Source organism: Fusarium solani (genome assembly GCF_023522795.1).
Source record: "Fusarium solani strain SB1 chromosome Unknown bctg00000005, whole genome shotgun sequence".
Lineage (NCBI taxonomy): Eukaryota > Fungi > Ascomycota > Sordariomycetes > Hypocreales > Nectriaceae > Fusarium > Fusarium solani.
The window spans coordinates 542,902-556,004 of NW_027072153.1; the positions used below are offsets into that span (position 1 = coordinate 542,902).

A 13,103-nucleotide genomic window follows, 5' to 3' on the forward strand; every position below is an offset into this window, starting at 1 on the left:
CTGGATACCACAGTGCTCATTAGACATCCTCTATTCATCTCCACTCATCACCTTCACCGACCACTCAGCCAAGTGTGCCAAATCCGAGTCCTCAAGTATACTCATGACACAATCCGCCAGTGGGCGTCCCCAGCCTCGGCAAAACCAATATGCTGACGAAGACCAGCGAACCAAGCAACAGTAGTGCGACAGGATGATGACGGCCAGAGGATGACGGGCCCTGACCAAGTCAAAAAACGCCTGGGAAACCTCGGACGGCCAGATAAAGAGGATCTTGATATCCATAGAACAAGACTCGCTGGCAGGAGACTTATCAAGGTCGGCAATGCAGCTGATGAGGCGCTCGAGAGCCGACGTCAGGGCCAGTTGGACAAACGGATCTGAGTCAAGGCCCATGGACTTGACTACTCCATCGAGGTCGGATACCCTCCGCAACAACTGCTGGAGATCACCTCTGGCGTATTGAAAGCCACGCCGCTGACTAAAGATGGCTTGTAATGGTCCAGTTCGGATAAGATCGAGGGATGAGCGCATAATTGCCATCATGCCGTTGATCACGGAGAATATATCGACCAGGTTCAACAGCGCAGAGCAGCAGCTATCCTGATGGTGCTCACAGTTGGGGGAGAATGCAAACTTGCTGATGACGAGGAATATGGATGAGACCCAGAGAGCGTGGCAGTTTTGCCGAGTGACGGCCTGCCCAAGGGTCCCGCGCAGGCCTCGAATGGCCAAGCTCTGCTGCTTGTTGGCGAGGGCGAGATAGTGCGGCCGCTTGTCCTTGTTTAGGTACGCCAAGTGGAACGAGGAAAGGGCCATGATCATGCGCATGAGGTAGGGGTGAGAAAGACCCTCCCGCGGAATAACGACCTGGTATGTCGTCACGGCATGTCCCGAGAGGATGGAGCGGCAGGTCACATTGGTGTAATGGAAGATGAGCTCGGCATTGGATAGCCAGCACTCGGATGCATCAGCTGGATCTGCCGATAAAAACGGGAATGGGACGAGAGGAGTCCCTGTAGGAGAGGCCAGCGGTCCACTATCCCCTAAGGGTGATTGTGAAGGCGGGCAGGTCTGTGACGGTGTCAGTCAAGGAAGTAAGCCGAGAGATACCCTTGGTGGCTTGCCTTAGCGTCGTCATTAATGGAGGAGCAGTCATTAACCGGCTGTTTGAGGCTCGCATCGTCGAGGCTGCAGGGTATTCGGTGTCGGACGCAGGATGTACAAGGGACCTTTTCGTCGCACTGACACTCTGTTAGGAGGCGAGGCTGCACCGATAGAGATGAGGAGTACCCTCCTTGACCTTTCTCTTCTTACACCGCAGGCAGCCGTTCCGGGACTTTCGGAACCCAATCCGTTTCCTAGGCCGGCCTGGGATGGTCTGCACCGGCGGGGGCTGTATTAGCGAGTTCTCGGATTCGACCATGGCGCTACTGTGTAGAATTGCGACACCGAGGTGGGCTCTCGGATTTCTTTATATGTAGTTGTTAGGCTGAGTACATTGACCCTGTGCGGATCCTGCGGAGTTTGGTTGCGGAGTCAGGATCCGAACCCGACGACGACACCGAGCTGTGAGCAGGGAATAAGGCCGCTAGACAGCCCGGATTTCCCTTGTAGACGTTCATCTCTGGCATGAGCAAGACAAAGAGGTGGAGGACACTAATCAAGACTCTTCTAGGTTCCTACTCTATGCCATGACTGTATTGGTTTAATCCCGATCTTGGCTCCCATCTCGGTGTCCGGCCCAGCTCGGTGTCCGGTTCCCCTCGGACTTGGTTTGCCATCATCTTGATAGCTGTACAGGTGCTTCATCGATGATGCAAAAGTTTGTTTAAACAAAACGAACCGCATTCATCACAGAAGTCGACAGATCCGGGCTCTGGTCATCTGCCCAACGTCAGAAAAGTCATGTTTAACAAACGAGTTTTAAACGCGTGCTTGCAGCTAATCTCGAAACGATTTAAGCAAACCAAGGCTTTCTGTACCCATCAAGCTCATCAATTACAGCCAATGAAGGAAATTCTGGGTCAAGAAATCATGGACCTCCTGACTGTGCCAACAATGACTGGTAATCTTGATCGACTAGTTGCGACAATGTCTGCTTCGTCCTTTCGGCAATGTGTTTCCCAAGTGTGCTTCCCAGTCCTCCAACGGTGCTAGTAGACGGCATACAATGAGAGATAAAAGTATTATACGCCGAGGCTACCGGAATTGGGCTGATACCAAGCAAGAGTGTCTGGAGTCTGGAGCTCCTTGAAAGACTCATTCACAGCCCAGTCATGGTCGGCGCCCTGCACTTTATAGGGCTTTCATGTCTAGCAATTGGAAAGTCGACAAAATTACAGTCGGCTGGCATAATAGCACAGCCTTTTGTGTGGAAAAAATAGGCCTGTTGGCTGGATATCCATGATCAAGATATACGAAGGATGGGATGATTAGGTCAAGAGTGTCGCTCAAGACTCCATAGGGACATCAGCATCCTAGCAAAAAAACCATGGCTACTTGTACTACCAGATAACATTAACTACCTCCCTAATATTGAATTAGTGATACAAGATGAGGATAATCTCCCCAATACGACGGTTGAACACCTTCCTCACTTGGAACAATTATGAATCTCCTTGAGTGGCACAAAGAAACCGCCGTACACCGGTAAAGCCAATTATTCATGCATTGCATACATTAAAGTGCATAATTTAACTCAGCTGCCCCGGGCTTATTTTGTGGGGTAAACTACCCTGCACTTTCACCTCGATTTATGGCCGGCAGCCGAACCGACACCGTCATGCCGAGGTCTCTTATCTACGGATCGAGTCTTAAACAAGATAGCCAACCTGGGCCTTTTTTCCCTCCTTTTCATGACGAAATTCATTCTGAAGTTTACATCCAGGCCACAAGGTATATTTGGAGGCTCATTCAGCGGACTCAACCCCTGACGCAAATGCCGCTGAGCTAATGCCGCCGAACCGGATGTCGGTGGTAACAAGCTTCAACGCCGACCAGACGCTGCTCGCGTGTTTATTTCAGGTTCGGCCCAAGCGGGGATGACAGTCAGTCTGCTGCCAAGCTCTGCTGCCGTCTTGGCTTCTGCATGGGGATGATCCAAGGCGCGCGCCTGATTACGCCGGCAGGGACCCCTACGGATGCAGGACCGAGTCAGGCTGAAGCCGAGTGAGGTCATTCTTCAAAGGTGTCAACTTCGGGCGTCAATAATAACTTGAAATACGATAGGATGCGAAAAAAAATGGGCACTATGATCAGCTCAACATCAAGTCAACTCAGGGACCAGGTAGCTGGGAATGTGCAGTGGCGCAAGACACCCGGAACCAATTGTACGACGGATCACAAACGGTGAAAGGATCCGAATGAAGAGTGATTGATTGGAATGTATACGACGAGCGCATATGTAGGCGTGGGCACGGGTGATGTTTTAATTCAAGGGGTGTTGGTGGCTTACCCGTTGCGTATTGCTTAGCCTCGCTGGAATGGAATGACCTCTTTTTTGTTTTGATCTTATGTCTTATGACGAGCTTCCATATCGAGCCAGCAAAAAGCGTTCTTATCATCCGTATTCATCCTTATCAACTTGGACGGTAGCAATCTCTGGGGTTTATCGATCTGTGCTGGGATGGTTGAGAAAAAAAAACACGGGATACATGCATAGATATTCTTCTAGTGGATACAATTTCAGCCCGTCCAATCCTCGATCAGGCCTTTTGCATGTGGCCCACGGCTCTGATCAATCTCTCTAGCGGCTCTTCTTGGCGGTGGCCCTCAGCTTGCCGTCCAATGCACGTGGGAGTTGTCGCATCATTCTACGGGACCCCATGTGATTGCTTTATCCAAGATAGCGTTCTTATTGCACTTTAAAATGCCCGTATCTGCTGTTTCTTCCCATCCCGTTCTGTTGGGTTTGAAGTGTCTGTCCAGTCCACAGCCTCTGCTGGACTCTCTCACCACGACACAGCCACAAGCCCCTGCATGTTAACGAATTGGCTTTTTTTCTTCTACTCCAGCTGACAAGGTTATTACGTCCTTGTCTAGTCCGACGTCATGGCCAACTCGGCCGATAATATGACATGCATCCTGCCGCGGCGATGGCTGCTGCTGCTCCCCACCCCGATAAAAGCCCACACGCGGCCCTCGCCAGACAATGACCCTTTGACACCGCTGCTGCTCGAAAAGGGTTTACTTTTACCTCTTGCATCACACGAAAACGACGACGAGATGGGCTGCGCTACGCAATTCACAAAGAAGACGCTGCCCATGGCTTTGGCTCTGCCGTGGGTGGCCAGCATGCTCATGTCTTGGATCCCCTTTACCAAGATTGGTTTGTGTGAAGCGCCCACGTTCCTGTAAGTTTGATCAATCGCAAACGCCTGAATCATTACTGACGCCCTCAGCACTCTCGCCGCTGTCGTCAGCACTCTGGAGGTTCTCAGCATCATCGCCGTCTTCATCTACACCTCCATCTCCCCAGCCGCCCTCAACGCCGAGCCCGTCGAAAACGGCCGCTCCAGCACCCTGCAGGAAAAGTTCCTCCGCGCGTGGTTCTGGTTCCTCTTTGTCAGCCCTCTCGTCTCGAGCATCGTCGTGGTGTTGATGGCGAGCGACATTTCTTGCGACGAGGATGAGGACTTGGATGTGCACCAGCCCATCTGCAAGGTTGGAATTCGACTGATCAAGGCTACTGCCCTTTGCCGAGCTGCAATTATGTGAGTCTACACGATTTCTTGATGCTTCTCGTCTAACATTCACAGCGCCATCTTCCTGTTTGCCATGTCTTCGTGGCTGGATTCACGATCACCCAAACCTATTGAACTTAAGAGCCCAAGGAAATCATCCAAAGATACCCCCGGAGAGAGCTGAGTTTATGGCATCAATCTCACTGTAAATCGATACCCAAATGAATTATTAGATATGTCTAGATAACGAAAAAAAACATCATCATACCCAAAATGCCCCCTTCGGCCTCACCGCATCTCTCAAGAACTCTAACCAGCCCTTGCAATCTCACGATGCCCCTTCTTAGAATCTAGCCCCGAAAACAAAGACACTAACGTCAATAACGCCCCTCATGTCCACGTCTTCGGCAGTTGTCGTCGTCATCCGGGGGTTTTCCACAACCCGAACCGTCCCCCACATCCCGCCTGTCGTCGTCACCACAAGGTCTGAGCGAGACATTGTCGCAAGCAGAAGGACGCATGCCACGGCAGAAACTTTACAGGGAGCCCAAGTTTGGTTCAGCATTTTCACATCTCGCGAAAGGATCTCTCGCAAAACTCGGGACCAATCCCGAAGCTGAGGATTCCTTTGCCAAGAATCTGTTGGGCTCCACTGGTAAGCAGGAAAGGAAATCAAATCACTCAGGGCCAAAGCTTTTTTCAGTGTCAGCCCTGCTGGGCAGAATCACATGTTGGCCGTAGACGATTCGTGCAGAAAGTGATGCGACTTGAGACGATCATGCGGTTTGGAGACTTGCAACTGGCTTGAATTCTCAGGCATGTGTCAATGGATTGATGACTGCCTAAGGACTCAAGCACCAGGTGCATCCATCGCCGTAGATCAATATTTCTTTGCTTTCTTTTGACTGACTTTCATGGAACTTGTTGTTTAGCGCCTGTGCAGCCAACACACAGGTATCATACGATTCCCAGCAGCAGCTGAACGCCTCAGGGCAATATCCGAACGGCCCACGACAAGCACGGTCCGAACATTTTCGGGAATCCTTCGACCGGCTAATCGACCCTTACTTCACAATGGCTGCAGGAAGCATCATGAGCTATTGGAGTTAACATGTTCATTTCTTAACTCGGCAAATCAGAGCTAGGGCTAGACTCTCCAAACACCAGGCCGTGTCACGGCATATTCCCATTTCGACGCCCATTACGTTGACCCATGTCATTACTTTAACGGATTCGTCCTTCAAGCACGATTCCTTCGGTCTCTCTAGCTGGGCGTAACTTTGGCGCCTGAAGGATCTGATCTCGCCGCTGCCAAGCAAGGAAGGATTCAGGCAACCTGATGTGTATCCTTGCGAAGCCAAGGCTAAATGATGAGCGAGATCTTCCCGAGCCTGCGCCACCCGAAATAACCGGCTCGAAACTACATGTCTTCTTCTGGTAGCCTAAAACGGTGGTGTTGGTGTTCAAATGCTTGACCAAGGTTATGGACAGCGTGTTCAAGACCCTGCCTTCCACTTGAGCAATAACCATGAACTGGGCCGATTGTTTCGTAGATAGAAGTATAACTAGGAACTTCAAGACGACGTAAGGGCACTAAGCTCGCTTTCTTATTCTCCTCATACCTACCTAGGGGCAGGTATACCCAAGGGGGAACTACAGACAGGATGACCCAGATGCAGTTGAGTTCCACCAGTTTCAATATGTACTTAGCCTAACGGGGCGTAGTCGTGTCCCTGAGGCCCTCCACCCATGCATTCGACCATGAGATGAGGCCCTGACGTGATGCGCGGCCAGACTGCACCCCTTCCCCCAGAGCATTTGATGGCATGCCATCCTCTTACTCCGGCTAATGGAATTATCCAGTCGAGTCGTTTCTCGGGGAGGCACACACGCGTCAGCTGAGTGCCCACGGCCGCTTACAAAGGTGATGCGCTCAACCAGGAGAAACTCAAAATGTAATCTGACAAGGAACCCCAGCTTTGCGGCACCGTTAACGCACCGATCATAATGTGATCTAACGGCCAAATCCTTTAAACGGTTAGCCAGGGGAGAAGCTTCTAATCAATTAGTGTTTGGGTAGTTGGGCCCCCTTAGCTGCGGCGCTTATCTATCCTCCGAGCCGGATCACGGGGTGATTGACGAACAAGCGGTGAAACGAATGGCACATTAGTTGCCGAGGTAATCAAGTTCTTTGATCTATGCTCCTTTTAGAGCAATTCACGTTTAGTAACATCTCGAGCCTCGCCTTGACAGCCAATGGTGGAGAGTCTTTTCCCATGCTTGGTCGCTCGCTTGACTATCTCCAAGCACGCTTCTTGAACAACCCCCATGAGACACCATATTGAAGGCAATTCGGATCAAACACTTATAGAATAATTACAGAGGTAGGTTAGCTCATCTCACGGCCTTATTGGGTTGTTCTACAGGCTTTGTAATCATGGGGTTTTAGCCTCAAGCCATTGTCTCCGAGTCATGTGCGACTCTACTCAATAAACACCTCACTTGACCACTATCACAAACTCAAAACTTCATCCAAGTTCAATATGCCTCACAACCTGGCCTTGATGTCCCTTCCAGATGAAATATTACTAGAAATCTTTGCGCTTTTCCCCAAGCATCTACTCCTTCGTCTAAGATGCGTCAGTCGCGCGTTCGCTCTCCTTGCCACGCCGGGTGCGTTTCGAAGCCTCCGACTTCGGGCCTATCGCGATGAACCACAACGCTTCATACAAATTGCCACGTCTGAAAGGCTTCGGAATAATGTTCGAGAAGTCACTTGCGATACTTGGAGTGGTCCAGATTTGGATAGACGAACCATCTACGATATAGAGGCTGTTCAAGCCTATTCGGATTTCCTAAACGCGCTACCTTATATCGCCTCGTTCAGGAATCTTGAGGCTTTTCACTTACGATTTGGTACCGTCCAAGAAGAGGCACGGATCATCCGAAGCACAGTTATTGAGCGTGTCTTTCAAGATCTGGCAGGGATCTCGCTTGACCACCCATTTGGCGAGAAATCTCACCCATCTCTTCCTATTGACCCTCCTACTCCTATTCAACTCAAGACTCTTACAATATCCAACCTGGAGGACAGCATAAATAATAAGCTTGTCAATTCAGAGGCATTCCAAGCTATCATCAGCTCACCATGTCTCGTTGACCTCCGCCTTTACCTCGCCACCGATACCAAGAGCCTCACACAGTCCTCCAGTAGCAAGTGTTCAGATCAGTCCGACATGTTTGACTCACTCCCATATACCTGGCTCACACCCTCGATTTCTGGAAACCTTCGGGTCCTCTCCCTCTACTGCCACAAACCATGGGGTTGGTTCCCAAAGATGGATTTTCGACTTGTTGGCGCCGGCGACGGAATGCCCAACCTCAAAGTGCTCGCTCTCGGAAACTATACATTTAGCCACGAGTGGCAAGTTGAATTGATTGGGTCTCTGGCTATAGAGAAGCTCTATCTCGATGGCTGCGCCATTCTTTTCCAAGCCAGCAAATGGAGGGGCATTCTGTTGGATCAGAGCGAGACTGTGCTCCAAGGCTCTGATGGGAGAGTGCATACCTTCTCCAATAGTGGCTACTATGTCAAGCCAGCGACACCGCGCTCAGGACGTGTAGCTGAGGCCATCCATGGAACCATTCGTTGGCATCATCTACTCTCACATTGGGCACAGTCCATGACCAACTTACGAGTCTTTAAGATGGGAAAAGGGCACTGGGATGATATCCCGAACGAGGCTATCGATCCGAGTTACTATGAGAGACTCCATATGGCGAGCAGTCAAGAAGCTGCAAGTCAACCTTTTACTCATCAGGGCTTTCGGCGATTTGAGTACCCGTCTCCAGGAACAACCGGTAGTGGCATACAGAAATACGGCACAGGCGCTTCTGGGGATGGCGAAGACATGCTCAAGTATGCATACTGGACGGAGGAGTACACCGACTATGATGAAATATGGAAGAGTAGAGAAGATGAGCGGAAATCTGTTACAGAGGAGCAGTGGCATAGGAAGTATGGGCAAGATGAGTGCAGGAAACTCACAGACGAGGATAGGGCGAGAGATGAGGCAGCATTGGAAGCGATGATTTCTGCGGTTGATGCTAGAAGAGCACGCATGAACACATTAGGAACTTGAAGGGAGGCACAGAAAGAGGATTTAGAAGCAGATTAAGGCCGAGTGTGTTCTCAGACTTGAGCCAATGGGCATGAAATCGTTGATAGAGCGGCAGTCGTTAGCAAGAGGACCTCGAGATGCTCCAGACACCTCAATTCGATGTAGACAAGATAAACTATAAGCCCCCTTTAAACTCGAAGAATGGCATCTGCAGACCTGAAAACAATAGTAATGCCAAGATGGTGAACGTTCCACTCGGACAAGGTGGTTGTTCAGCTGAACTCGCCACCTCGGCTAGTGATTCATCAAGTTTCCCCACTCGAAGCGGAGGTGCGATATTTCATCTTTCAACATACTCAATAGCCCTATTCATTTCTGCCGTCTTTCTAATAGCGCCTGATTGCACCCTTTTTCTCTGGAGACTTGGAATTCAATCAACTATCACCATGTTGATACGACTGGATAGCCTCACTGAGCAAGCCCGGCTACTCATCAATAGCCGGCTAGACGACCTCGACTCGTCTCTACATCAGCAAATCAACAAAGCCATCCACTCCCATCCCGAAACCGCATACGAAGAATTCTTTGCCCACGATACCATCACCAAATACCTACAAGACCTCGGCTTCCGAGTCACAAAGCACGCCTACGGTCTCAAGACCAGTTTCGAAGCTTCACTCGGCTCTGGCGGACGGCAAGTCGTCTTTTGCGCCGAATATGATGCTCTGCCAGGCATTGGACATGGCTGTGGTCATAATCTCATCGCTACGGCATCCGTCGGCGCGTTCCTTGGTGCAGCTCACGCTCTAGCAACATTAAAGATCCCTGGCCGTCTTCGTCTCTTGGGAACACCAGCCGAGGAAAACGGTTGCGGCAAGGGCAAGCTGATAGAAGCCGGTGCTTTTGATCCTCCCGAAGACGTCGCCGCCGCCATCATGGCGCACGCGGTCCCTGCATCACTGATCGATTCAGACACAGGGGTGGCAGGCCTGAGATTAATCTCAAGTCACCAATTCCGTGTTGAATTCAGAGGCCATGCGGCACATGCAGGCGGAGAACCATGGAATGGTGTGAATGCCCTTGACGCTGCTGTGGCTGCGTACAGCAACGTGTCTCTTCTTCGACAGCAGATTCATCCTGATGAACGTATCCACGGTGTTATTGAAGATGGTGGCACAATCCCTGGCGTCATTCCTGATTACACTCGGATGCACTGGAACGTGCGAAGTCCAACCATGGAACGAGGGGAGAAGCTCCTCCAGAGAGTCAAGGCTTGTTTGGAAGCTGGTGCAGCTGCAACAGGTTGTCAGATCAACTACATCTTGCAAGTTCCCGGTTTCACGTTCAACCCTGTCCTATGACTAACATGTTTTAGTTCTCCAACGTACATGGACCTGAGAGTCAACCAAACACTCTGCAAAACCTACGTCCAAGACATGGCACGACTTGGACAAACTGTCGCCTTGAACATGGCCGAGCCAGCAACAGCCTCGACAGACATGGGCAATGTATCTTATCTAGTGCCCAGTTTCCACGGCGCTTTCACCATCACTTCGGATCCTAATGTCGCCATCCATAGTCCCAAGTTTGCCGAAGCGGCCAGCACTGATGAGGCTCATGGCACGGCGATAAAGACAGCCAAGGGGATGGCAATGTTGGCGATGAGGGTATTGATCGAGGAGAATGTTGCAGCTGGGGCAAGGAGAGATTTTGAGACAGATAAATAGTCTGTTAATGAGGGTATCAACTCTTCGGGAAACACAGGAACTGGTCATCTTTGGGGGAAACACCAGAAGCAACAGTCTTGATTTTGTTCATAGCCAGGCCTTATTTCTATGCCCCATCATTTCTATCCCGAACCCAAGTACTCCATGATAATCAGAACGCCAGCCAAACCTTGCTCATCTCATGAAGCTGATCAAATCCGCCATGTCATTATCCAAAATCTCCATATTCCCAGCCCCCGTAGGATCAAAATTCAAAGCATCAAAATCAACCTCGGTATCCAAACTAGAAAAAGGTCCATCAAGCCCATCGAAAACAGTATTACTAGGCAAGAAATCCAACTCAGGCTGCGCATCACCTGAATTATCAACATTCAAAGTGTCAAAAATGTCCCGGCCGGAGCGGCTGAGCTCATGTCTGTAGCTCTCGACGGCTGCTTCGGCTTTTTGGCTAAGCTCGCCGACGATGGCTCGAAGGCTGCGGAAGGAGGCGTCTTCGATTATGCCGAGGAGCTTGTCAAATAGGTCGAGGGCTTTGACTGCTAGGTGTTGGTCGACGTGGATGAATTTGTGGCCTGGGTTAAGGGTCATGTTGGCGAGGATGATGATGAGGGCTGAGAAATGGGAGCAGCTACATTGCCTGGAAAATGTTAGTGAAGGATGAGGTGTGATAGGTGCAATCTTACCAGACAAGGCACTCGGTTGGTGTAGCCTCTTGGAATAGCTTCATACACCCCCGACTAATATCAACACACTTTGTCCAACCATCAGGCAAAGGCGGCTCCTGATCCTTCATGCCGCACTTTGGGCTCCCATAGCCCGGATTCCAGTCCCCAATAGCAGCACGACTAAACGAACTGATCCGCTTAACCCAGTCTGCATTGTGGCTGTATATCCCATGCGTCATGACTTCTGCCAGCAGAAACGCGTGGTGCATCTTGGTCATCTGCACAAGCTGACTCGGACCAACATTCGCAGCGACATTGTCGATGTGAAAGACGGCTGGGATACGCTCATACCACTGGTCCAGCATGTTTTGGAGACGGAGAACTCTTCGTTTGCGCTCTGGGCCGCGGACCTTGCTTGCGCGGTTCGAGTAGAGAAGGTCATACACTTTACCCTCAATATACGCCAGCTCGACTCGTCTTCTGTGGTAGTTGAAGTGAACCTGGCCGTTCTGCGTCCATATCAAACCAGCGCTGTCCTCAGGCGCAAGACTTGGCAGTGGAATATCCACATCGTCGTCAAACTGGCAAGACGGGGTGGTTGCCCTTAGACAAATGTCCTACCCATGTCAGTCAAGACCTCACTCCGAGGAAACCTGTCGACCTACCTTGTCAAGAGTGTACGCAATCCAGAAAACACGAGACCGCTGCTCTGCCTCAATAGCCGGAAACAACTCTCCCGCGTTGGAAGAATGCAGCTGCAAACGATGCGCCAACCTAACCGCAGTACCAATAATGACACTCGCAGGTTTCGGATCGCGACTATTCTGGAAGAGCATAACAATCCCAAGAAGAATCTGAACACCTAGCAAATCCTGATCGCGCGTGACAAGCTCCGAGACAACAGTTTGCGCATTCCTCAAGCACACATCAGCTCTCTCGATATGCTTCATCTGCGTCTCTCCAAGTGCGAGCTGTGGCGTGCGATACCCAAGAGCCATGACGATCTGAATAGCCGCCCAAGTCGCCCTGTCGCGGGACTGAGGCTGGTTATACCAGGTATGCAGCATCTTCATAAACACAGGCTGATGAAACAGCGGAATAACCGTATTAAACGTGTAAAAATAATGGTCGACAATAGGCAGGACCTCGTCCAACGGCGGCAACATCAACGAGTCGGGCTCCGGTCCTTCGTAGATGCTTGGGTTGACAGGGTCAAACTTCCACGAGTGGTAGGCCGATCGCGCGATTCCAGCGTGCATTTCATTTTCCGCCGAGATGGCCTCTGTGGCTTCACTTGAATGGCTCTCTGGAGACTGTTGAGCGACTGAAGTTTGCTGTGGCTGGGCATCTCGAGCGACATTGAGGACGAGCTGGAGTTGGGCTTCAATACGGGCTAATCTCGACTCCAAAGCCTCTGTGCGACTGGGACTATACATGATGAGCATTCACTGAACAATCCCTTAAAAAAGAATGAGACATACTCTTCCTGCTGCTGCGGTTTCGTCCCTGCTCTCACCCTCGCCGGATTGGCCTTTCGCCGAATAATGCTCGTCCGACAGTCTGTATTGTAAAGAATACAATTCGAACAGACAGGCTTGAGCATGTCACACTTGATCTTTTTCGTAAAGCACAAGTCACAGGCTATTTCCGGTCAGCATAAGTACACCCGCGTGATTGAAGCACTCACCTTTGCGACGGTTCGATCGCGTAGGATCTGTATCTTCCGGGGAGGTCGTCATAGCTGTCATTTCCGTACCAAACAATCTCTTCTCAAATGAATGAGTAAAGAAAACAAAAGACTTTATTTACGGTGTTTAATCCCGATCTTGGTGGTTAATGAATGGGTTAGATTGTCGGCACTGGAATACGAGATCCCCATGAGCCACGCTTACAAATCCACACACA

The 13,103-nt window shown here is 50.6% G+C and overlaps 5 protein-coding genes across 5 annotated transcripts; 3 read left to right on the forward strand and 2 right to left on the reverse strand.

The window, feature by feature from the left end:
- Positions 1-30: 30 nt before the first annotated feature.
- On the reverse strand, positions 31-1,426 carry MRS44_008574 (uncharacterized protein; the record flags this gene model as incomplete). The annotated part of the gene is made up of 2 exons (XM_065620984.1): positions 31-1,016; positions 1,318-1,426. 2 exons carry the CDS (start codon positions 1,424-1,426, stop codon positions 31-33), a joined length of 1,095 nt encoding a protein of 364 aa, XP_065477056.1.
- A 2,627-nt stretch (positions 1,427-4,053) lies between these two features.
- Positions 4,054-4,869, forward strand: MRS44_008575 (uncharacterized protein; the record flags this gene model as incomplete). Its single annotated transcript, XM_046269604.2, has 3 exons — positions 4,054-4,355; positions 4,404-4,715; positions 4,761-4,869. 3 exons carry the CDS (start codon positions 4,054-4,056, stop codon positions 4,867-4,869), a joined length of 723 nt encoding a protein of 240 aa, XP_046132029.2.
- Positions 4,870-7,228: 2,359 nt separating this feature from the next.
- MRS44_008576 (uncharacterized protein) lies at positions 7,229-8,827 on the forward strand (the record flags this gene model as incomplete). The annotated part of the gene is made up of 1 exon (XM_046284081.2): positions 7,229-8,827. One exon carries the CDS (start codon positions 7,229-7,231, stop codon positions 8,825-8,827), a length of 1,599 nt encoding a protein of 532 aa, XP_046132030.2.
- A 425-nt stretch (positions 8,828-9,252) lies between these two features.
- On the forward strand, positions 9,253-10,533 carry MRS44_008577 (uncharacterized protein; the record flags this gene model as incomplete). Its single annotated transcript, XM_065620985.1, has 3 exons — positions 9,253-10,111; positions 10,182-10,190; positions 10,241-10,533. 3 exons carry the CDS (start codon positions 9,253-9,255, stop codon positions 10,531-10,533), a joined length of 1,161 nt encoding a protein of 386 aa, XP_065477057.1.
- Positions 10,534-10,707: 174 nt separating this feature from the next.
- On the reverse strand, positions 10,708-12,937 carry MRS44_008578 (uncharacterized protein; the record flags this gene model as incomplete). Its single annotated transcript, XM_046272742.2, has 5 exons — positions 10,708-11,170; positions 11,217-11,815; positions 11,864-12,626; positions 12,680-12,839; positions 12,886-12,937. 5 exons carry the CDS (start codon positions 12,935-12,937, stop codon positions 10,708-10,710), a joined length of 2,037 nt encoding a protein of 678 aa, XP_046132032.2.
- Positions 12,938-13,103: the final 166 nt, after the last annotated feature.